This window comes from Schistocerca cancellata, chromosome 2 (genome assembly GCF_023864275.1).
Source record: "Schistocerca cancellata isolate TAMUIC-IGC-003103 chromosome 2, iqSchCanc2.1, whole genome shotgun sequence".
Lineage (NCBI taxonomy): Eukaryota > Metazoa > Arthropoda > Insecta > Orthoptera > Acrididae > Schistocerca > Schistocerca cancellata.
Genome location: NC_064627.1, coordinates 969,187,084 through 969,210,614, shown reverse-complemented (window position 1 = coordinate 969,210,614; position 23,531 = coordinate 969,187,084). Strand labels below are relative to the sequence as shown.

At 41.2% G+C, this 23,531-nt stretch overlaps 1 protein-coding gene across 4 annotated transcripts in view; it reads right to left on the bottom strand.

Annotated features, from left to right (window-relative positions):
• LOC126162929 (uncharacterized) overlaps positions 1-23,531 on the bottom strand; it is a 263,303-nt gene that overhangs the window by 18,821 nt on the left and 220,951 nt on the right. For all 4 annotated transcript variants that reach the window (XM_049919745.1, XM_049919748.1, XM_049919747.1 and 1 more), the window contains exons 4-7: positions 6,639-6,871; positions 6,285-6,455; positions 5,648-6,014; positions 2,217-2,361 (exon numbers count right to left, since the gene is read on the bottom strand). In XM_049919745.1, coding sequence (XP_049775702.1) covers positions 2,217-2,361; positions 5,648-6,014; positions 6,285-6,455; positions 6,639-6,871 — 916 coding nt within the window. The remainder of the gene's footprint in view (positions 1-2,216; positions 2,362-5,647; positions 6,015-6,284; positions 6,456-6,638; positions 6,872-23,531) is intronic.

Genomic DNA, 23,531 nt, shown 5'->3' with positions numbered 1-23,531 from the left:
GCTGGTTCATTGTCAAACCAATGTGAAACGCTATGCAGTGGTTGTAGTAGAGCTAGTATATAACATGGCTGCTTTCACAGGTGGCCCGGCCTCTGATGTAGGATTAGCCAGAGATGGGACTGGAGTACAACATATGAGATTTCAGTGTCTGCTTCACAACCCATGCCATCTGGATCCTCCCCACCACCACCTTTTCTGAGCTGCACTATTTTGTGTGTGTGTGGGGTGGGGGGGGGGGGGGGGAGTGCACTCACTTGTGTGTGTTTTTCCTACAGCTATAAAAAGGAAATGCATTCCAAAAGCTAGCCTACCTCCGTACCTTTTGTCTGTTTGCCTGTTAACGACACAGCACTTCTGCCTTTCAGTAAGTTGTCTCTTTTATTACTAAATAATTCATAATTTTCAACCAGAACTTTCTGTACATTATCATATTTGTGTGTGTGTTGGGGCTTATGGGCACTCAACGTCGAGGTCATCAGCGCCCTGACACACATTAAAGGGAACGAATGTGGGTAGACCGAATAAAACAAAACTGAAGCACACACGCAAAGAAAGCATGAAAAGAAGGAAAATGCTACATAAGAATGTAAAACGTAAGGGAAGGGAAAACATAGCAACAAGAATGACACAGTAAATTGTCATTGGCTGGCCACTTACATAAAATATGGGCGAGCTCGTCACACAGTGAGAAAATTAAGATCCTCTCCCCAAAATCTTCGCAAAAACATTTGACGTGGCACAGAACTTTAAGACTATAACCACATTCGTCTGAGTGTTGCCTAAAAGAGATGGCAGGTCCGCTGGCAAATCAGCCGCAGCCCACTGGTCAGAAATAAAACACAATCCAATAAAATGTGGCAGACAGTGACCTGGACGCCACAAGCACCACACATTGGAGGGTCCTCTCACTGGAGCAGGAAGCCATGCACCATAGGGCTGTGGCCTATCCAAAGCTGAGTGAGGAGAACCTCGTCCTGTCAATGGGGCTGAAAGGAAGTACACCACACATGCTTTGTGGCCTTGACTATACGGAGCTTATTGTCAGTCACTTCCAGTCACTCATCCTCCCACCGATGCATGACTCCTGAGCTCAACAGTGAGGTGAGTGCGTGCAGGGGGATAGCACACTGAGATACTTGTGGATTGAGACACGCCTCCTTGGCTGCGAGATCTGCCCTTTCATTCCCAGCAATGCCGGCATGCCCCGGAACCCAGCAGAAAGCCACCACTTCCCCAGTCGCTGTAGTTGGGGGAGGGCATCCTGGATGGTCTGGACTATTTTATCTGCTGGATACAAACATTGCAATGAGTGAAGGGCACTTAGTGAACCGGAACAGACATATGAGATTCCATCGGACTGTCAATATGCACTAGCAGTTGGCTGAGTCTAAATATACTTTGTATGTGATGCATACCTGTTCTAATAATAAACTCTTCAATTCTTCTTAGAGATTGTTTCTTGACCAAGCAATAGTTCTGTGTACTCTTTCTAAGGCAAGTGAATACTGGTAATGGCAGTGGACATTAATAATGTAATTATGCATTTTGAGTGACTGTCAAGTTTTATAAGAAAAATAATGTTACATGACAAACTGATAGATGTCAGGAAGGCCACAGTAAGCAACAAAAAAGCAAAAAAATACAATAAGGACCAGAGGATTAAGAGATGGCACTGCCCCATAACACACGGAGTATGAATTGACAAGAAAAGAAGCCCTTGTGACAAAAAAATGTTTAAAATTTTTAGTGATGGTAGATCTCAAATTTGATGCCTCCTTCTTCCTATGCATCACTGACGGGATTACAGCTCTATTTATTTTTATTTCATTTTACACATCCAGTTCCATAGGACTAAATTGAGGAGCAAATCTCCATGGTTATGGAATTAGTCAGTATATGTATCATAAAGGAATAACAGAAGAAATCCTTCATTGTCCCTTTTGCAACTTTAATCATCCATGTAATAACCAATCATTCTCTTTATTTCAAATTAATCATTTATTCCATGAATCTGGAGGTTTTGTTATCTTACTGCTCTGTTTAATACCTTTCGATCAACTAAGAAAGAATACACCTTGCTTAACTTGAATAAAATTCAGTACCCACTATCAATTATTCACTTGTACAGGTTAAAAGCTAATCTGGTTTAAAATATATAAAGTCTTCTGCTTAAATACATGAAGATATATATGTTAATTACTTTGAAGTAACCATACCAACAAAGTTAAGGAATCCATCTCCAAGCGCCCATGATCCTTCATCTTCTAACATATATTGGTGAAGTTCCTCCAAGGATTGCCGCTCTTCAGCATTTAAAATGTTTTCCACTTTGTCCACAAGAGAATCAAACTCTGCAGGTACCTATAACATTTAGCTCAATTAGAAACTGCACCAAAGCAAGTTAAGTGAACCATCTATGTTGCCGGTACCAGTAACTGCAATACAGTTGGGTTGACCTAGTACAAAAAGTTTATTCTGCCGTAAGTGGAGGGTTTTATCAATGAAAGATATTATAATTAAATTACATTCATTTTTCACAACCTGTCTTTCAAATATGTTCTATAATAATTATTATTACACACTTCAGGTCCATACTTCAAGCCATCAGAACCAATGATATTAAATGATATTAGCACCATGCAAATACTGTCATCTCTCTATATATACATTAGCTGCTGCAGTTGAGACAATGCCACAGAAAAATCAGCAAAAGTCTTATGTAAAAAAAGCTATGTTCTGAACCCTTACCACATTATTTTTTAAGTCCACTTTTTCAACCTATGGGTCTGATAGATGTAGGACTGGTAACTATACCACATCTACTAACTTACAGTGGAAACTCCCCATTGCACCCCCTCAGATTTTGTGGTAAGAGGGCCCAGTAGATAGCCCGACAAAAACTGAGCACAGGTAAAGCACGAAAACACGAAGAATGTGTGGTAGACTGTGGAGAGAAAAAAAGTAATGAGAAATAGAAACAGTGAATGGTCCAAGAGCACTGAGGGCACAGTAGAGCACGCGGTAAGACAAATGGTGCCATGGTTACATAGTTATGGTGTTGGACTGTTAAGCAGGTGAGCCATGTTCAATCCTCCCTCGTGCCGTTCTTTTTTTCAGCTGTTCGCTTTATTCAAATTTGTATCTGTATGTGGTGTAACGTCAGCTTGCATCAGTGAGGTGTAAGGAAGGGACCTATAATGACAGTTGATTCTGCACAGCTGCTCCATTAGCAGCTGAAAAGAAGTGGCTTTCAAACGGGAACCACAAATGTTTGATGAAAAGGTGACAACTCAACCAAATCTTCCACTGGAAAACACGTCTGGTGTGTCATACATAGTACTGGTGACAGACATTATTTGTGTCATATAATAGGAATCTCTTATCAATGCACCTAATTTGTATGCATGGTAAGCGAGTGAGATAAGCCTACTTGCCTGATATATGTCTTTGTATGAATGTGAATGTGATCACTCCTAAGGTAATTATGGAAACATAATAGTTTGTCACAGAAGCTGCAACAAATGAATGCATCAGTTTCATGATTACACAGTTTCTCTGTGTTCTGTCAAAATATATGTTTTTTAATGTTTTTCAAGTTGTGTCCCATTTTAGAAGTCTTGACTCTTGAATTCCTTTGTTGTATCACAGTTCGCACCCATTTATTTGTTGTTTTCATTTCTGTGAGACATCTACGTGGTATCTCGCCTGCTCTTCATCACATTTACTTGTGACGGTAACGTATTCTTACCACATGACTCATATTCTATAACCAACATATAGTATGACAACTGCCAAGTCTACAGAAAGGGAAAAAAATAATGGCTAGGCAGACAGTTCATAATGTTGTGGGAAAAAAAAAACAGGAAAAGAAAGAAAAAGTGGCATAAAGGAGATACGAACCCGATTCGCCTGCATGGCAGTCCAACACCATGACCACTTACCCACAACACAATTGCTATTGTAGATTGCTCTTTATTGAATGTCTTGTCTATGGACAATTCACTGTTTCTATTTTGCTTTTTTTTCACAGTTCAGTATACCTTCTTCTTACTTCCAGGCTTGATCTGTGTTCAGTTTTTGATGGGCTATCCACTAGGCCACCTTACCACTAAAGCTGAGGGGGTTCAGTGGGGAGTTTTCCTTGTGAGAAAATTTAAAATTGGGACATGAAAACTAAACATTAACAAATTCTTACTAGCTAAAATATGGTTTTTCAGTACTAGGATTTTGCAGAATCATCTATCTGATATGTAAAACATCACTTCCAAAATTATGACACATAGCATCACCACAAATATAATTATTAGAAGTAACTATTATAGTGCGCAAAATGTTATTGATGGATTTGTTTTGTACATTTGGGAGAGCACTTTAAGCTTTTGATAGTTTTCTCTATTTTTATTTATTCCACTGCTTTCACTGTCACTGAAGGGCCGAAGGGCTGAGAAAACGCCTGCTTTCATAGCTACTGAAGGACTGCAAAAACTCCTCTTTACAAGGCAATTTTGAAATTTAATATTAACTTGCATGCATTCAAATATATTGGCCAACTTCTTAAACTGTTAGAAATATCAATTATGCTGCCAACTTACGAGTCACAACAAAATGTCAACATACAAGCAGTGATTCAGCCCAGGACGCCTCAACGAGAGACAAAGTCAATATCAAGAACCTGCTCAATGTGAATTACTGACCAAGTTAACAGTGTCCCTTCCACTTGAGAAATATGCATACAAAATTAATGCATGGAGAAAAAAATGTGAATATAGAAAACATTTTCTTAAAACACACCATCTAAGACAATAATAATAAAATATTTTTTGTAAGTGATTACTAATAAGAGCTAATAGTTTTTAATGCATTTGTATCAGATGATTAATAACAAAATTCATATTTTCTTTGAACACTGATCTACACACCATTTCTTAAATATTTTTAATTGTTAATATGGCAGGCTGTAACAACATGAAATTAGTTGTATAGTCTACAATTACTCTAAACTACTTTACACAGCATCACACATTTCTGATCCTGAAAAAATGATCAAAAAACTGTACTTTTAAATTTAACCTATCTAGGATGTGGTTTTGTTATAATCATATCCTTATTTTATAACTAACAATAAAGGTACTATTATTTGTTCTATGTTTGAAAACTCTTGAAAACAATAACATACAAAAACATTGATGTTACTATTAAAAACCATTATTACAACCTCTGTATGTTTTATTCATGTTCTCCCTGCCTGGCCCCCTTTGTCTTCTTTCTTCTTTATTTTTGGCATTTGACTGTCAAAATGTAATTAGACATTGTTTAAAACAGTTTATGGAGGTAATACTCTGGTGGGCAACCTCAGTAGCTAAGTGGTCATTATGTTTGCATACCAGTCACAAGCTCCAGTTCAATTTCTGAAACTGATGAGGATTTAACTTAATGGAAAGCTAAGAAGAGGACACCTGAGTAGCCCCCTGAAAGAAAATGAAGCTACAGGCCCAAAGTCGCCAAAGGAATGATGTTATAACCACCTCTTTCCATAATGTTATAACCACCAACACTTCCACACAGAGTATGATGCAGCCATCAAGCAGAACACACATCAGAATTAAATCTAATGAAACTGTATGTACATGACTACAGTGCAACTTACATTCACAACATCTTTAAACACAATGGGTGGTTCACGTTGCTTCTTTCTCTCTTCACGCTCCTTCCTCTCCTCAGCCTCTATTTCAGCCACCACATCTGCAGCAGATTGCTGTGGCCTTTTATCTTCCTCATCTTGCTGCTGCTGCTGCTGCTGCTGCTCCTCAGGTGCTTCAATAACACTGTCAGCCATGTTTGTTCGACTTGGACTTGAACTAGCACTGTCGGGAGTGAACTCGGCCGAACTACTTCCACACTCCTGATCTATCCTCTTCTTTTCACGCTTCTTTTTCTTCTTCTTTTTGCGGTCTTTCTTTGCTAGTTTCTCATTAATAACATTTCGTCTTTCTTCAAGTGCTACAGAATTACGTCTATGAAAATAAAACAAAAAGCTTTTAATAATCGTAGTGAACATTATCAGGCACTAAGTCTACACAGCAACAGTAATATGAACCCATCAATAAATAAGGACCAGTTTATGATACTATGATAGACATGCGCTACATTACTGATTTTTCCAGCAGAACAGTTGCATTTATGTCTGACATACAATAAAAATTCACACAATTACTCCATTATTTAAACTACCTTTTATGTTTAAGACAAAGATATATCAGTTAAGAAAAAATCATTTTAATTACCTGACTTCTTCGATAGCTGAATTTAATTCGGCAAATTCTGGTGATTCCTGACGGCTTCGGCGTGAATCTTGTGGTGTGTAATTTCTCAGATCACTACCAGTGTTTATTCCAACACCTCTTGAAACTTGATTCAGGCTATCAATAACAGGACGAAGACTCTGCCCTAGGGGCCTGAAAAATATTTTCCATACATTTTAATTTTCATATGACATATACATATACACAAATTTGTTGTTAAGTACCTAAAATTGATCACTTTATACATCCTTATAACAATGTGAAGTGTTCTGGACAATTAACGAAAGAGTACTATTATGAAGTGCTCAGAATAATTCCATAACAGGTGTTACTTACGTGGAAAGAATTTCTTCTGGCAGATCAAGTATATATTTGGGGATCCCCTTTCCACAGAGGAACTGTCCTACTTCATGAGAGAAGTTATTGCAGTTGTGTGAGAATAGGTCATACGATATTGGACTGAATGTTGATTCACCTAATCCAAGAATATATTCCAGAAAGACAGGGTATGGTATGTATGTCTCACCAAGATCTATTACTCTGTCAGGGTCTCCCAAAACAGTGCCACCCTGTAAACATACACAGAAAAAAGATGTACTCTTTAGATTAAAAGCTAAACTCATCAGTCAAAAAAGACTGTGTATTGGAGAAAAACATTGCTAATGTAACATTGTTAAATAAACATCAGCTATCTCTGAATAATTGAAACTTATATTAATAAACAATGCCCGAGAAGTCAGAAGTGAAGAAACCACAAAGTAATGAATACTTCTGACTTTATTATTTCTTTTTCACACACTGTTTCCACACTACTGTATCTTTCCCATATAAGTGCTGTAAGATTGATTGGTGCTGCACATATGAACAAAAAGAACTCTGATCAATACTGATCTCCTAGTGCTTACATTCAGGAAGTAAGAACCATCATATTAGGGATACTATTATATTTCTAAATGGTTATGGATTATTAGAATCATAATGTATTCTTTAGTGAGTAACATCTGAAAATTGCAAGTCTTTCATCTACAAAATATCACAAGTAATTATGAAATAAATCCTCTCTTATTTAGTTTCTATCTCAGTTTTGTTGCAGACAAATGCAGTTGAGTGCTAGCACACTTAGAGTGTAGGTGAGAAGTCTCTCACTGATTCTGATATTCTTCATATTAAGAAACTGTTGAGTATTAGCTGCCGGTGAGTCTTCTGGGTTGAACAGGCTTTGTCCATAACACTTTTCTGTTCCTAACATTCTACATCTACATCCAAACATCATATTGTTCAGATCTGTGATGGATGTACTCAGAAATGCTGCTGGTTCTGCAAAGTCTTGCTGACTGAGTTGGCAAGAATCAGTGAACAGAAGCATCTTTGGAGATGTCCAGTGCAGATCTGGACAATGTGTTAGAAACAGGAAAATTTTATGGATCAATGCCATACAACCCAAAACACTCACCAGTAGCTAAGACATCCAGTTCTGAAAACCTTCACTGTATGCTGAATAATATACATCCATTATCATTTCTCCAGTTTCTCTCAGATATGTTTCAGACTTTAAGAGAATAATGACACAGCAGTAATTTCCTTGTTGCTTTCTAGAAAATATCATATGTACTTTCCTCCTACGAGAAATCTTACTTGTTTGCTATTTTGATTCATTAGCATTCAACATGTTTGATATTTAAATTAGTAATTTTTCACATCAGAAAGATGAAAACATAAAATAATAATATGTGCACACTGGCACATATCATGGAAATGGAAATGAGCGTTTGGCGTCATTGGCCGGGAGGCCCCTCGCGGGGCAGGTCCGGCCGCCTTGGCGCAGGTCTTATTACATTCGGCGCCACATTGGGCGACCTGCACGCCGGATGGGGATGAAATGATGATGAACACAACACAACACCCAGTCCCTGAGCGGAGAAAATCTCCGACCCAGCCGGGAATCGAACCCGGGCCCGGAGGACGGCAATCCGTCACGCTGACCACTCAGCTACTGGGGCGGACGGCACATATCATAAGGTTTTAGTTACAGAGTAATTTAGAGGACAGTGTGGAATGTTATTCAGAGTACCATTGAACATACTGTCGATTCTGAGATCACATATATTCCGTTAGAACTATAAATATAACTGTTTTACCATATTTGATATTTATGCAATAATTATAATTACAAACACAAATTACTGGTAGCATGATACTGTGTAGAGCAAACATGTATTTCAGCTTCAGGGAAGTAAGGATTGAAATGTAAAGTCACCATAAATAAATCAGTATTTCCTTTTGTGGAACAAAGGTCAATCATATTTAGTTATATGGAACCAAAGAAGTGTAATATAACTACAGAGGGCATAACAACACCATAATTATTGATGGCCTGTGTTAGGAAGTAGGACTATTTAATGAAATGAAAGAAGCTATGGTCAGCAATGACACGAACATATGTGGCTATTTTTTTATTATTATTATTTGAAATAGGGTTTATCACGTTCACAAGCACTGGTTGAGATTTTCTTGTTGCTTATTGCCACAAGTATGCTCGTATCTGTTTTAAAGGCTGTCAACGAATTTCAATAACTATAGGGCTTCCGCATTGAACTGGAATTTTGCCAACTTCCTAGTACTGAATGCCAACAAGTATCCTGGATCACACACGTCTTGACAACAGCAGTCACACAATATTTTATCGGTTCAGTATTATAATTTGAGCTAATATATAGAATTAATTTACTTTTGCCTACTGTAATAATACTGAGACTATTGTCTGTTTCTCACAGGCAGTTACCATGTGTAAAATCTACATTGCAACTGACATGGAGTCCAACAGACCTGGCAAAGTTCACTGTCAATAAAAACTCCACTGTTAAAACCTGATTCATTAGTGAAATGTTGTTATAATTACGTAATTTGATTGCCTCTACAGTTCATGGTAAATGTTGTACCTGAAGGTCGGAGAACGCTCCCTGTCTCTAATGCCAGCGACAAAAACGAGAAAAAAATACGGTGAAATATCAGTATAATGTTTGTGAATCGCTTTCGTAGCTTGTAGGAATAGGTCGTTATAACGTAAAAACGGCGAGTAGTCGCGTGTACCGGAGGACAAAGCGCGCGTAACGTCGTATCAGGAGGAGGATTTTAACACTGAGCGCCTAGAGTGTGGAGGTGCCCAGAGAAAATGGGACCGGAAACGAGCGGCGGCCGGCGCGCCGCTCCGTAGCCGGCACAGTGCGCGGTCAGCGATGCTCCTCTCACCTGTGCCCGCCGGTCCGCACCCGCGCCGCGCTGGAACAGCCACTGCGGCCGGCGCGCCCGCTGCCTCCGCCGCCGGCCGCCGCCCCGGACACTAATCTTAGACGCGGCCGACGCCAAATTTAGCAGCGCGTCTCACGCTCCCCAACCGCCGCGCGAACCCTCACCCCGGCCCACGGCTGCTGTCCGCCAACACGGCGCAGCAGAGCTGCCGCGGCCACCAATTTTCCAATAACCGTCAAACAACGCTGCGACAGTGATGCTTTTCGAATCACCCCTCTCTGCGTTACTATCGTTTACTGTTCCGCCAACAAGGCAGTGCACACTCGTGGGGCTGTTACCGAACAGGTGGCGATGGGAAACATCTGATACTGTTATGAACTGTGGATTAAAACTGAAGAAACTGCAAAATGGTGGGAATTTAAGGAGATGGGACCTGGATAAACTGACAAATCCAGAGGTTGTACAGAGTTTCAGGGAGAGCATAAGGGAACAATTGACAGGAATGGGGGAAAGAAGTGCAGTAGAAGAAGAATGGGTAGCTCTGAGGGATGAAGTAGTGAAGCCAGCACAGGATCAAGTAGGTAAAAAGACGAGGGCTGGTAGAAATCCATGGGTAACAGAAGAAATAGTGAATTTAATTGATGAAAGGAGAAAATATAAAAACGCAGTAAATGAAGCAGGCAAAGAGGAATACAAACGTCTCAAAAATGAGATCGACAGTAAGAGCAAAATGGCTAAGCATGGATGGATAGAGGACAAATGTAGGGATGTAGAGGCTTAACTCACTAGGGGTAAGATAGATACTGCCTACAGGAAAATTAAAGAGACCTTTGGAGGAAAGAGAACCACTTGCATGAATATCAAGAGCTCAGATGGAAACCCAGTTCTAAGCAAAGAAGGGCAAGCAGAAAGGTGGAAGGAATATACAGAGGGTCTGTACAAGGGCGATGTACTTGAGGACAATATTATGGAAATGGAAGAGGATGTATATGAAGATGAAATGGGGGATACGATACTGCGTGAAGGGTTTGACAGAGCACTGAAAGACCTGAGTCGGAACAAGGCCCCGGGAGTAGACAACATTCCATTAGAACTACTGTCGGCCTTGGGAGAGCCAGTACTGACAAAACTCTACCATCTGGTGAGCAAGATGTATGAGATAGGCGAAATACTCACAGACTTCAAGAAGAATATAATCATTCCAATCCCAAAGAAAGCAGGTGCTGACAGATGTGAAAATTACCGAACTATCAGTTTAATAAGTCACAGTTGCAAAACACTAACACGAATTCTTTACAGACGAATGGAAAAACTGGTAGAAGCCAACCTCGGGGAAGATCAGTTTGGATTCCGTAGAAATATTGGAACACGTGAGGCAATACTGACCTTACGACTTACCTTAGAAGAAAGATTAAGGGCAGGCAAACCTACGTTTATACCATTTATAGACATAGACAAAGCTTTTGACAATTTTGACTGGAATACTCTCTTTCAAATTCTGAAGGTGGCAGGGTAAAATACAGGGTGCGAAAGGGTATTTACAATTTGTAGAGAAACCAGATGGCAGGTATAAGAGTCGAGGGGCATGAAAGGGAAGCAGTGGTTGGGAAGGGACTGAGACAGGGTTGTAGCCTCTCCCCGATGTTATTCAAAATGGTTCAAATGGCTCTGAGCACTATGGGACTTAACTGCTACGGTCATCAGTCCCCTAGAACTTAGAACTACCTAAACCTAACTAACCTAAGGACAGCACACAACACCCAGCCATCACGAGGCAGAGCAAATCCCTGACCCCGCCGGGAATCGAGCCCGGAAACCCGGGCGTGGGAAGCGAGAACGCTACCGCACGACGACGAGATGCGGGCCCGATGTTATTCAATCTGTATATTGAGCAAGCAGTAAAGGAAACACAAGAAAAGTTCGGAGTAGGTATTAAAATCCATGGAGAAGAAATAAAAACTTTGAGGTTCGCCGATGACATTGTAATTCTGTCAGAGACAGCAAAGGACTTGGAAGAGCAGTTGAACGGAATGGACAGTGTCTTGAAGGGAGGATATAAGATGAACATCAATAAAAGCAAAACGAGGAATGGAATGTAGTCGAATTAAGTCGGGTGATGCAGAGGGAATTAGATTAGGAAATGAGATGCTTAAAGTAGTAAAGGAGTTTTGCTACTTGGGGAGCAAAATAACTGATGATAGTCGAAGTAGAGAGGATATAAAATGTAGTGGACTGGCAATGGCAAGGAAAGTGTTTCTGAAGAAGAGAAATTTGTTAACATCGAGTATAGATTTAAATGTGAGGAAGTCGTTTCTGAAAGTATTTGTATGCAGCGTAGCCATGTATGGAACTGAAACATGGACGATAAATAGTTTGGACAAGAATAGAATAGAAGCTTTCGAAATGTGGTGCTACAGAAGAATGCTGAAGATTAGATGGGTAAATCACATTACTACTGTAGTAGGCATGGGCTTCGTGTCTGTTAGCCACAATAATGCGTTCACTATGCTGTTTGTAGTAGCTTACCCGCACTCCTATTTTTTTATTCATTATTAAACCTACTCCTGCATTACCTCTATTTGATTTTGTATTTATAACCCTGTAGTCACCTGACCAAAAGTCTTGTTCCTCCTGCCACCGAACTTCACTAATTGCCACTATATCTAACTTTAACCTATCCATTTCCCCTTTTTAAATTTTCTAACCTACCTGCTCGATTAAGGGATCTGACATTCCACGCTCCGATCCGTTAGAATGCCAGTTTTCTTTCTCCTGATAACGAACATCCTCTTTAGTAGTCCCCGCCCGGAGATCCGAATGGGGGACTATTTTACCTCTGGAATATTTTACCCAAGAGGACGCCATCATCATTTAACCGTACAGTAAAGCTGCATGCCCTCGGGAAAAATTGCGGCTGTAGTTTTCCCTTGCTTTCAGCCGTTCGCAGTACCAAAACAGCAAGGCCGTTTTGGTTAGTGTTACAGGGCCAGATCAGTCAATCATCCAGACTGTTGCCCCTGCAACTACTGAAAAGGCTGCTGCCCCTCTTCAGGAACCACACGTTTGTCTGGCCTCTCAACAGATACCCCTCCGTTGTGGTTGCACCTACGGTACGGCTATCTGTATCGCTGAGGCACGCAAGCCTCCGCACCAACGGCAAGGTCCATGGTTCATATGGGGGGGGGGGGGGATGAACTAGACTATGATTGAATATTTGGCCGGCCGTAGTGGCCGTTCGGTCCTAGGCGCTACAGTCTGGAACAGGTTCGAATCCTGCCTCGGGCATGGATATGTGTGATGTCCTTTAGTTAGTTAGGTTTACGTAGTTCTAAGTTGTAGGGGACTGATGATCTCAAATGTTAAGTCCCATAGTGCTCAGAGCCATTTGAACCCTCGCTAGTCAGTGATAATGTTGTTGTGGTCGATAGCCGCCGGTAATGCTTCGAAGTTCCCAAAGATGTACGGGAACTGGATGTACGTCCTAATCTCCTCCTCCTCCCCCTCCCCTATCTGTCCATCTCCTCCTCAACGCTCTCCTCGTCCAATGACAGTATTTCTCTTAGTTTTAATCTGTAAGCGGGAAGGATTGCAAAGTTTTGTAAGATTCGAATTACTTGGTTTTCTTCTTTTTCTTTCTTTCTTTTAAAAAAAACTTTAATTCCTCCACCGGAAGGGTGGGGCGGGCTCATGGAGGGCTTATTGCCGCTTTGGAGCCTTAGCTTATTCTTGCTTTTTGCTGTGGTGGCACCGTTTATTTTGTTACATAAGCGATGGGTTCTATTTTGGTTTTAGGTTTTTATCTGAAATTTTTGTTCTTTTTCTTTTTTGGTATTGTTATCTTGTACTTTTTTGTGCTGGGGGATATACACAACTCCGGTATTTACCTTACGGCTGAGGGAAATCCCCTAAAACCTCAGCTGGAGTTGGGTTGTGTTCCTTGTTTTTGTGTCTTCTTTTTTGTACTTTATGGTGTTTGTAGGTGTTGCGGTAATTCCTTGTCTTCTGTGATAATTCTTATATCTGTGTGCTTCCCTGGATAGGTTTTTTCTGTCGCTATTGCTGTGATGAGTGGCGGATACGGGTACTTGAATCTTGGTATATTTAGGTGATATGGGGTTCTCTGTAGGAGTTGTTTTATATTTTCATTTGTTTGTAACCTGTTGTTTCCATAGGTGCTATTTGTTTCACGAGTCTTTTTTCCATAGTGTCAGCCCTGAGTGTGGTATGTGCTGTGGCTGTCCGTTCATATGGAATTTTGTCTATCGTCCTCAGCATTCTCCTGTCTGCAGATTTGATTTTGTTGCATTGGGTTGTGGTTCCGCACCATGCTATTGCGCCGTAGTCTAGGGTCGGTCGTACATACATTTTATATATGTGTAGTGCCACAGCGGTTGAGGCTCCTCCATTTCGGTGTTGGAGTAGTCGAATCCTTGTTAGTTTTGCATTCGCTATTCCAATTTTTTGTGTGGTGTTCTCTCCCAGTTGAATAGGTTGTCTATTTCTAGTCCAAGGTACTCCGCTGTCGTTGTCGGTTCGAGTCTCTGTCCCCATAGTGTTATTTGGGCATTCTTTGGGACTTGCTTTTTGTCTTGTGTTAGATGTCTATGCCTTATAATTAGTAGTTGTGATTTAGTTGGTTTAGGGCGGATTCTCCAGGTTGACATCCATTCTTCTAGTGACTGAATGTATCTGTTTTTGAGGCTATTAGTTCTGTACGAGCCGCCTGGCACCAGAAAGCCGTGTCATCGGCGTTGAGGGCTATTTCCTCGTTTAGTCCTACTGGTTTTGGAATATCAGCTGCATTACATTCACAAGCAAAACTTTCGCAATATACAGGTTTTCTGTTACACTCGACTGCGAGGAAGAAAACAAAACATCACATCGTCTTGTTTGTAATTTTTGTTTAAAATTATATGTACGGAGAAGCGATATATTTTGTAGAAACAATTTGTCTTCTGGTTTAAATGCTCTCCTATGGCAGTTATAACTAACTGCTACAAAAGAAACGAAATCGCATATTTTAGGACAGCACAGCATTTCCTCTCTCGCAGTCAAATTTAACACAAAACCTATAAACTGTTGCTTTAAATATATATATATAGCCTATGGCCCTCTGAACGTTTATTAGCGTACCGTATACTAATTTGAAGTAAATCTGTAGAGAACCTATCGAGATATATATTTTTTTCCCAACAACGCTTCCATACGACGCAGTTATCATCAATGAAGATAAATGCTACACCAATGGTAGTCAACCTGGCCCCCACCGCGCCTCAACCCTCGTCGCAGGTGGTAGGGATTGTAAATACATTTTATTAGGTTTAAAACATTATTACAAAATAATTGTTAAGTAATTATTATTATATGCTTCAACTTGCTGGAACGATGGTTTATAAATTTTGTGAAGTAACGTTACTACCCTAATTTATAAATCATCATTACTGTAGAATCGGTGGGCGGTCAGAAAATTGAGTACCCATGATCTACACTAATACCCAGTCAGATCTTGATCATATTTCGCTGTTGTGTCAAGAGTGGTACGTTGTTTTAAATATTCAGAGATCTCAAACTGTACACTTCACAAAGCGTAGAAAAGTATTATCCTACGACTGCAACATCAGTAAGTCACAACTGGTCGATTCGTAAAAATATCTGAGTTTATCAACTTGTGATGATGTAATGCAGAATGATCACGAAGCATCAGTCGTACATAACAGAGGGGGTTGCTCTCAATTAACTGACACGACACTGGGCAAATGCAGTCAGTTTACAAAGGAGATTGCCTACAAATCACTTCTGTGTCCCTTCTTAGAATATTGTTCAATTATGAAGGACCCACACCAAGCAGAAATACCAGAGGATATTAAACGTTTACGAAGAAGGTCGCCACCAATGGTCACATGTTTGACTAAGGAGACCACCACGCAAAAACCTGAAATGACAGACGCTTTAAAATACTTTATTATCCCGCGAAAGCCAACTTACAAAGTTTCAAGAACCAGCTGTACATGGGTTGCACGTGTTCGTCGGGAGCGATCTGTCATTGGTGAATTGAGTTTCTCCTGTGACGTGCTTGGCCCATTACTGTCATTTTTATTTGTCCACCACTACTCGCGGGCACGCAGTTGGTGTAATGGATGTTTTATATGCTCTTTTATGTGTTTGACAAGCCAGCGTGACATCGTTTCTTATGAGTGGAAAGTGTTCTCATTGTATTGGTGGCATGTATGCATGTTAATACAAATTTTCCGAAGATCTGATGACGACAGCAAGTTTCTGTCGAAACTGGTCATTGTGAAATACAGTGAGGTGCCAACTGTCATGCTATACTTCGTAATATCGTGTCAGACCTCTTTTTGCCTGCCGTAGTGCAGCAATTCGACACGTCTTGGTCTCAACAAGTCATTGGAAGCCCCCTACAGAAATACTGAGCTATGTTGCCTCTACAGCCGTCCATAATAGCGAAAGTGTTGTCGAAGCAGGATTTTGTGCACTAACTGACGTCTCGATTACGTCCCTTAAATGTTCGACGGATTCATGTAGAGCCATCTGGCGCTCGGATTGTCCAGAAACATCTTCAAACCAATCACGAACGACTGTGGCCTGGTGACATGGGGCATTATCATCCATGAAAATAAAGTCAATGAATAGCTGCAAATGGTCTCCAACTACCCAAACACAACCATTTCCGGTCGATGATCGGTTCAGTTGGAAGAGAGTATCCAGTTCATTCTATGTGAACAGCCCCACCATTATGGAGCCACCAACAGCTTGCACAGTGCCTCGTTGACAACTTCCGTCCATGGCTTCGTGGGATCGGCGACACATTCGAACCTTACCATCAGCTCTTGCCAACTGAAATCGGGACTCACACACCCGGCCACGGTTTTCCAGTCGTCTAGGGTCCAACCAACATTGGTCAGTAGCCCAGGAGAGGTGCTGCAGGCGATGTCGTGCTGTTACAAAGGCACCCACGTGGGTCGTCTGCTGCCATAGATCGTTAACGCCAAATTTCGCCGCACCGTCCTAGCGGATATTGATTTTTGTGGTTATTTCACGCAGTGTTGCTTGTCTGTTATCACTGACAATTCCACACAGACGCCGCTATGCTCGGTCGTTAAGTGAGGGCCGCTGGCCACCGCGCCGTTCATGGTGTGAGGTCATGCCTGACATCTGGTGTTCTCGGCACACTCTTTACACTGTGGATCTCAGAATAATGAATTCCCTAACGATTTCCGAAATGGAATGTCCCATGCGTCTAGCTCTATCATTCTGCGTTCAAAATCTGTCATGGCGGCCATAATCACATCGGAAACCTTTTTACATGATTCATCTAAGTACAAATGACAGCTCCGCCAATTCATTGCCTTTTTATACCGTGTGTACGTGATAGTACACGCCATCCGTATATGTGCACATCGTTATCCCAAGAATTTGGTCACCTCAGTGTAAAATAAAAATACCAAGCGATCTTGGCTGCAGAAAATTTTCCTGTTAACCAGTATTAAGTGAAAGAACTTCGCCTCCTACGTGTCGGTCAGCTAGGAACAGTGAAGACAAAATGAGAGAACGGAATATTTAAGCAGACATTCTTTCCGTTCTCCATACGCCTTTGGAGTGGGAAGAAACCTTACGTACCTCTGCCATGTACTTCGCAGTAACTTTCATTATATGTATGTATGAATGTATTTAAATACAGATGTAGATACCTAGTAAGGCCGGTATTACACTATCAGATTTATTTGTCGAATATCTTTGTGAAGGAAATTTGATGTGTAATAGGGAACTTTGTCAAATGTCGTCAAATATTTGATCAAATCTAGGGCCCCGCTGTAGATTTGATCAAAGAAGTCGCTTGACTTCTGTTCACGGCAATGTGACATGTTACCACGTGGAGCGCTGGCATCGCTGCAGCGTTCTGTCATCTGTAGTGTTTTTATAAACGTTGCCGGTAAATACAATTGGTGTGTACCGACAACTACAAAATTAATAGACATGTATGAAGCTGATGAGTTTACAAACTAGATTAAGAAGATTGGAGACCTAACCTAACCTAACCCTCTCCTGTAGCAAGGAATCGGAGTGTTACAGTGAGCCTGTCTTCTGCAGATATAGCAGTTCTTAAGTGAGTATTGTGCTTTGTGATATGAGGATACGCTTCACTGACCGCATACAGAAATGTATGCTCATCCATTCTTAAGTAACTGATGTACGACTTGACGTCCTCCACTATAAGCTCGCGTAACAAGTTTTTTGATTGCTTTTATCGTGTCGTCGTAAAACCCACGGCTTCACCCAGGTACATTTCCTTTTTTCCCCCGCTTCTCTTCCGCATGTGCACACAGTACAATTGTGGTACATGCAACTGCTGCGGTTAATAACAAGTTGTTGTTGTCAGCCATCTTGAACTTTGACGAAAAATATGATGACAGTGTAATGTATCACTTTTCCTTTTTAGCGCCACGTCAAAGATCTTTGTCAAATATATTTGACGAATATTTGATCACATCTTTGATCAAATCTTTGACAAAGAAATTTGATAGTGTAATACTGGCCTAAGGAAAAAGTTTTGCTCAAAAGTAGAACAACAGATATTTAGCTACACATTCAAGAAATCACATACAAGATACACCCTCGTACACTGACGGAAAAAACCAAAATTTAATTATTGTAGAGTACTGAAATTTCAGGAATACATTTGTCGAGGTAACATATTTAAGTTATTGACGTTGCAAGATAACAGGCTAATGTATGCGTGACATAAGAAATTGCAAATGCGAAATACTGGTACATTAATAAACTGTGTAACAGGCGGAATGTTGAATGCAAGCATGCAAAAGCGCATGCATTGTGTTGTGCACGGGACGGATGTCAGTTTATGGGATGGAGTTCCATGCCTATTGCACTTGGTCGGTCAATACAGGGGCGGTTCATGCTGTCTGTGGATGACGCTGGAGTTGTCGTCCGATGATGTCACAAATGTGCTCGACTGGAGACAAATCTGGTAAGCGAGCAGGCCAAGGCGACATATCGACATTCTGGAAAGCATGTTGCGTTACAACAGCAGTACGTGAGTGAGCGTATCCCTGGAACGCCGTTCACAAATGGCGGCTCAACAGGTCGAATCACCAGACTGACGTACAAATCCGCAGTCATGGTGCGTGGGATAACCTTGAGAGTGCTCCTGCTATCATATGAAATCGCAAACCAGACTATAACTCCAGGTGTAGGTCCAGTGTGCCTAGCACGTAGACATTTTGTTGGAGGCCCTCAACTGGTCTCCTTACCAACACACGGCCATCACTGGCACGGAGACAGAACCAGCTTTCATCAAAAAACACAACAGACCTCCACCCTGCCCTCCAATGAGCTCTGGCTTGACACCACTGACGTCGCAAATGACGGTGATTTGGAGTCAGTGGAATGAGCGCCACTGGGTGTCTGGCTTGGAGCTGTTCTTAAAGTAACCGGTTTGTAACAGTTCGTTGTGTCACTGTGGTGCCAACGGCTGCTCAAATTGCTGCTGCAGATGCAGTACGATACGCCAGCGACATAAGCCGAATACAATGGTCTTCCCCCTCAGGGCCACATGGTCATCGGGAGCCCAAACCGCTACCACCAGTCATGTACCTGGAAAATCTTTCTGCAGTATCGCAGAAGGAACATCCAGCTTCTTGTAGCCCTATTATACGACCTCGTTCAATATCAATGAGATGAGGTGTTAATAAACGGGTTTTTGCCGCCTTAAATGCATTCTTTACTAAGATCAACTCACCACGCCCAGTCTCAAAGGTAACGAACGCTCACGACCGTTACAGCATTCATTTAAAGTAAAATAGCGCTACCACTCTTATGCGACGGGTGCGAAATCTGAATAGGTATCATCTTGCAATACGGCTACTACGAATCTTGGGAAAAAGTTTTAGTGAAAAAGGAAGAGACGTATATATGTGCTTCATCGATCAGAAAGGGCATTTGACAATGTGGTTTGGGACAAGTTGGCGACTAAAATGAGGGAAAATGGAGTGGACTGGAAAACCAGAAGCTTTTAAACTCATTATATCTGAATCATAAAGCCTCAGTTAAAGTGAGAGGAGCAAGTACAAACTGGATCGGACTAGGAAAAGGTGTAAGACAAGGTTGCTGTCTATCACCTACCATTTTCAACCTGTACTTGGAAAATATGATTGACCAGTGCTCATTAGATGACAAAGGAGTAGAAATTGGAGGAAGACGAGTAGGGCGTTTGAGGTTTGCTGATGACATGGTTCTTCTAGCCACAGGGGAAAAATAATTACAGGATTTGGTGGACACCATTGAAGCTAAAGGAAAAAATTATGGAATGAAAATTAACACAAAGAAAACAAAAGTATTGGCACTAGGAGGAAATAAAGAAATAAAAATTACGCTGAAGGGAGAAATATTAGAACAGGTGCAAAATTTTAAGTATCTTGGAAGCAGGATAGACACCGACTGGAAGCGCACCACAGAAATTAAAAGAAGGATAGCGATGGCAGAAGAGGAATTTTATAAGAAAAGGAGAATTTTCTGCAGCGGTCTGGACAGAGAACTCAGGAAGAGACTTATAAAATGTCTTGTATGGAGTGTTGTATGGCGCTGAAACATCATCATCTTCTGGTTGTAGAAACACACCTACCAACTTTCGTTTATGTTGCACAACTCCTTCTTGGTGTTGCGATTTTTTTCATCAGTGTATATTAGGAAATGCAATATTAAAGCAGTAGATGTGTTTTGGTATTTGGACAGCGAAGTAACTGGCGAAGCCCGAAGCAGAAAGGTATAAAATGCAGATTAACTATAGCAAGGAAAGTATTTCTGAAAATGAGAAATTTGTTAATATCAAATATAAATTTAAATGTCAGGAAGTCTTATGTGTAGGTACATGTCTGTGGTGTAGCCTCGTACGAAGTGAAACGTGGTCTACGAACACGTCTGACAGAAGACAGAACTTTTGAAATGTTGTGTTACAGAAGGATGCTAAAGATTAAATGAGTAGAACGAATAACTAATGAGGAGGTACTGAACATAATCAAAGAAAAAAGAAACTTCTGGCACACCTTGACTCGAAAAGGGATAGGCTGATAAGACACATTCTGAGAGATAATTATCAACAACAACACGGTGTTCAAGGGGGACGGTAAATAATTTAGGAGACAGGTGTACGGGTAATTTTGCGTTATCTATCGACGACACGCTGAAAAGTTCTCGCGCCTACAGTCCCTTTCAAGTTGATGCAACTTGTCCAATATTTCTCAATTAGTAGGTTTCGTAACTGAAGAGCGTATCTGTTAGAATTGCAAAATACTCAAGGATAGGTGCTACAACCTGTTGAAGGTCTCTAAATATTTTCCAGCCCCAAATATCACTACATGTAGTAAGAGGTGGAAGTCAGAAGCTACAAATTCTGGCGAGTGAGGTTGATGTTCCAACGATTACAAATCCCTGTTTTCCCACCGTCAAAGCACCTTCACATACAGTTACTCTTTCCAAAACAAAGATGATTTATTTTCTTTTTCAGTCCATACATCTTTTCAATTATGTTTTTTTACGCAGTTGGTCCATGAGACTTTCATAGTATTCATACGTTATTACTTTATTTGTCAACGTAAACAACAATTAGAATATTTTTTGCATCCCAGAAAATACAGGCCGTAAACCTTCCAAAAATGTGTGGGTGAAATCGATTTCGCCATTTTCCGTGCATGGCCACCAGTTTCTACCCACTGGTTTGATCGCTGTTTCATTTCTAGTTCGAAGGATACACCATAACAAAACGGCACACAAAATCTCTCTTAAGTGATCCAACAACTGCTGAGATATTCATTTTCGCATCTGCTATTAGTCAGCAGTCGAAAATTGGGGCTCACGTATTTATTTCTTCAAGATTATGTACGCAGACTGAAGCGACGAGTGAAAATGTGGACCAAGGCTGGGATTCGAACCCCTGTCTCCTGCTTACTAGGCAGATGTGCTAACCACTACGCTACCCTGGCACAGTGGGTTTGTACAAAGGCGCTGACTACACAATCACGCCTCCCTACTCAATCCAAATTCCCGTGCACGTCTCAGCCCACTGCGTATTCCCCCCTAAACTTGGACAGAATTGCAGACGCTCTCCAAATGTATAGTAGTATCACCTCAGCATGTAACGAAATGGAGGATCCAGCCTGAAACTTGTTTGAGACTTGAAACGGTCTCTGGAATCATGTAGTTTCATGATTCATTTGATTTAAAAGCACCTATGCCTGGGATTCAGGCAGGACACCCCCCCCCCCCCCCCCCCAATTTCGTTCGATGCTGAAATGCTATTCCAACACAGTTGGAGCACCTCTGCAATGCTGTCCGAATTTAGGGGGAATACCTAGTGTGTTGAGGAGTGAACGGGAGTTTGGTTTGAGGGGAGGCGCGATAGTGTAATCCGGCAGTTGTGCAAAGCCACTGTGCCAGAGTAGCGTAGTGGTTAGCGCATCTGACTAATGAGCAGGAGACCTGGGTTCGAATCCCGGTCATGGTACACATTTTCATTCGTCGATTCAGTCTGGATTATACATCATAGATGTTTGAGACTTGAGAGTGTCTCTGGTATCATACAGGTTCATTTTATTAATTCTCTAAGTAAACTGTAACATAGTCTTTCTTCTGACACGCTTGTGCCGATATTTGAACGTTCAGTACCATATCGTGCAAACATCTTTCATGCTGAATGGCAGTCAGAACAATGTGTCAAATGAGCAATCATTGGACATCACCACATGTACACCGGATATCATTTTGCTGGTTGAAATTAACCTCAGTTTCAGCAAACTATCCTTGCAACGATCTAATCCTTCAATAAGTCTTTTCAGATGGATCAAAGCTCTTAGTTACCACGGGGTAGAGTCTCTTCTCGAGTTATAAATTTTTGCGAAGCAGCCTGGTTTTTTCGCATTGCAACACATGCTTTGTGTCAAAACTGTGGGTCGGAGGTGTTTGTTACTGCACTTCAGTCACGCATCAGTAGTAAGACTGCCGCGGTAGGGCTAACGTTGATCATACTGGTTATGAAAATTCCTGGCAGAATAAAAAGGTAAGCTGATCTGGGACTCGAACATCGAACCTTTACCTATCGCGGGCAAGTGCTCTTACCGACTGAGCTATCCAGAACGATTCACACTCGTAGCTCTGCTTCCGATAGTACCTCCTTTCCGCTTCCCAATGAGAACTTCTGTGAAGTTTGGAAGTTACGAGAGGATGTAATGGTGGAAGTCTAGCTGTAAGGGCGAGTCGTGCTTGTGTAGTTGTGTTGCGTGATCTATGTATAGACATCTGGTACCACACGCCACTGGAAACCGTGCACGGCTTGTCTAATGCATGACATATATGATCACTGCTATATATGATCACTGCTATTTTGCGTGCCGAAGGAGAGCGAACACGCTATAAAACTGGTGAACGTAATGTTTTTGGCTACTAGGTGTAAATGCCGTGTGTAAGAATGGAATGTGCCCCACTACAGTGTAATCTGGTGTTGTTGAGGATTATAATGGAACTCAGAGGAAAGGAGAGAGAGTTATCTCGTGCTAGTCGTCTAATTTGGAACAGTGCCAACGGAGATCAACGTCCCAGTCTGATGGACGGAACATCACCAACAGCCCACGCAGCGTCAGGCACTTTGCAGAGCTTTGGTATTTGTGTACAGTGTGGTGATTATGAAATGCATGTCATCACTTCCGCTTCGTCGTTAGTCAGAAACTGGTAGTGAACATTTCCTCCTCCCCAGAAAACGAAGTAGCTATCTTAGTGTTTAACGTCACGACACTATTTACAGTAGACAACACATGAACATTTGTTCATCTAATGTCACTCATAGGTATGATCCACATGTTTAGCTCACAAGTAGACCTAATGATAATATTTACAATTGTTTCAGGTCTTAATATAAGCTTTTCTTTTCCTTGTTGTAGCATCTGAAGGAGGTCT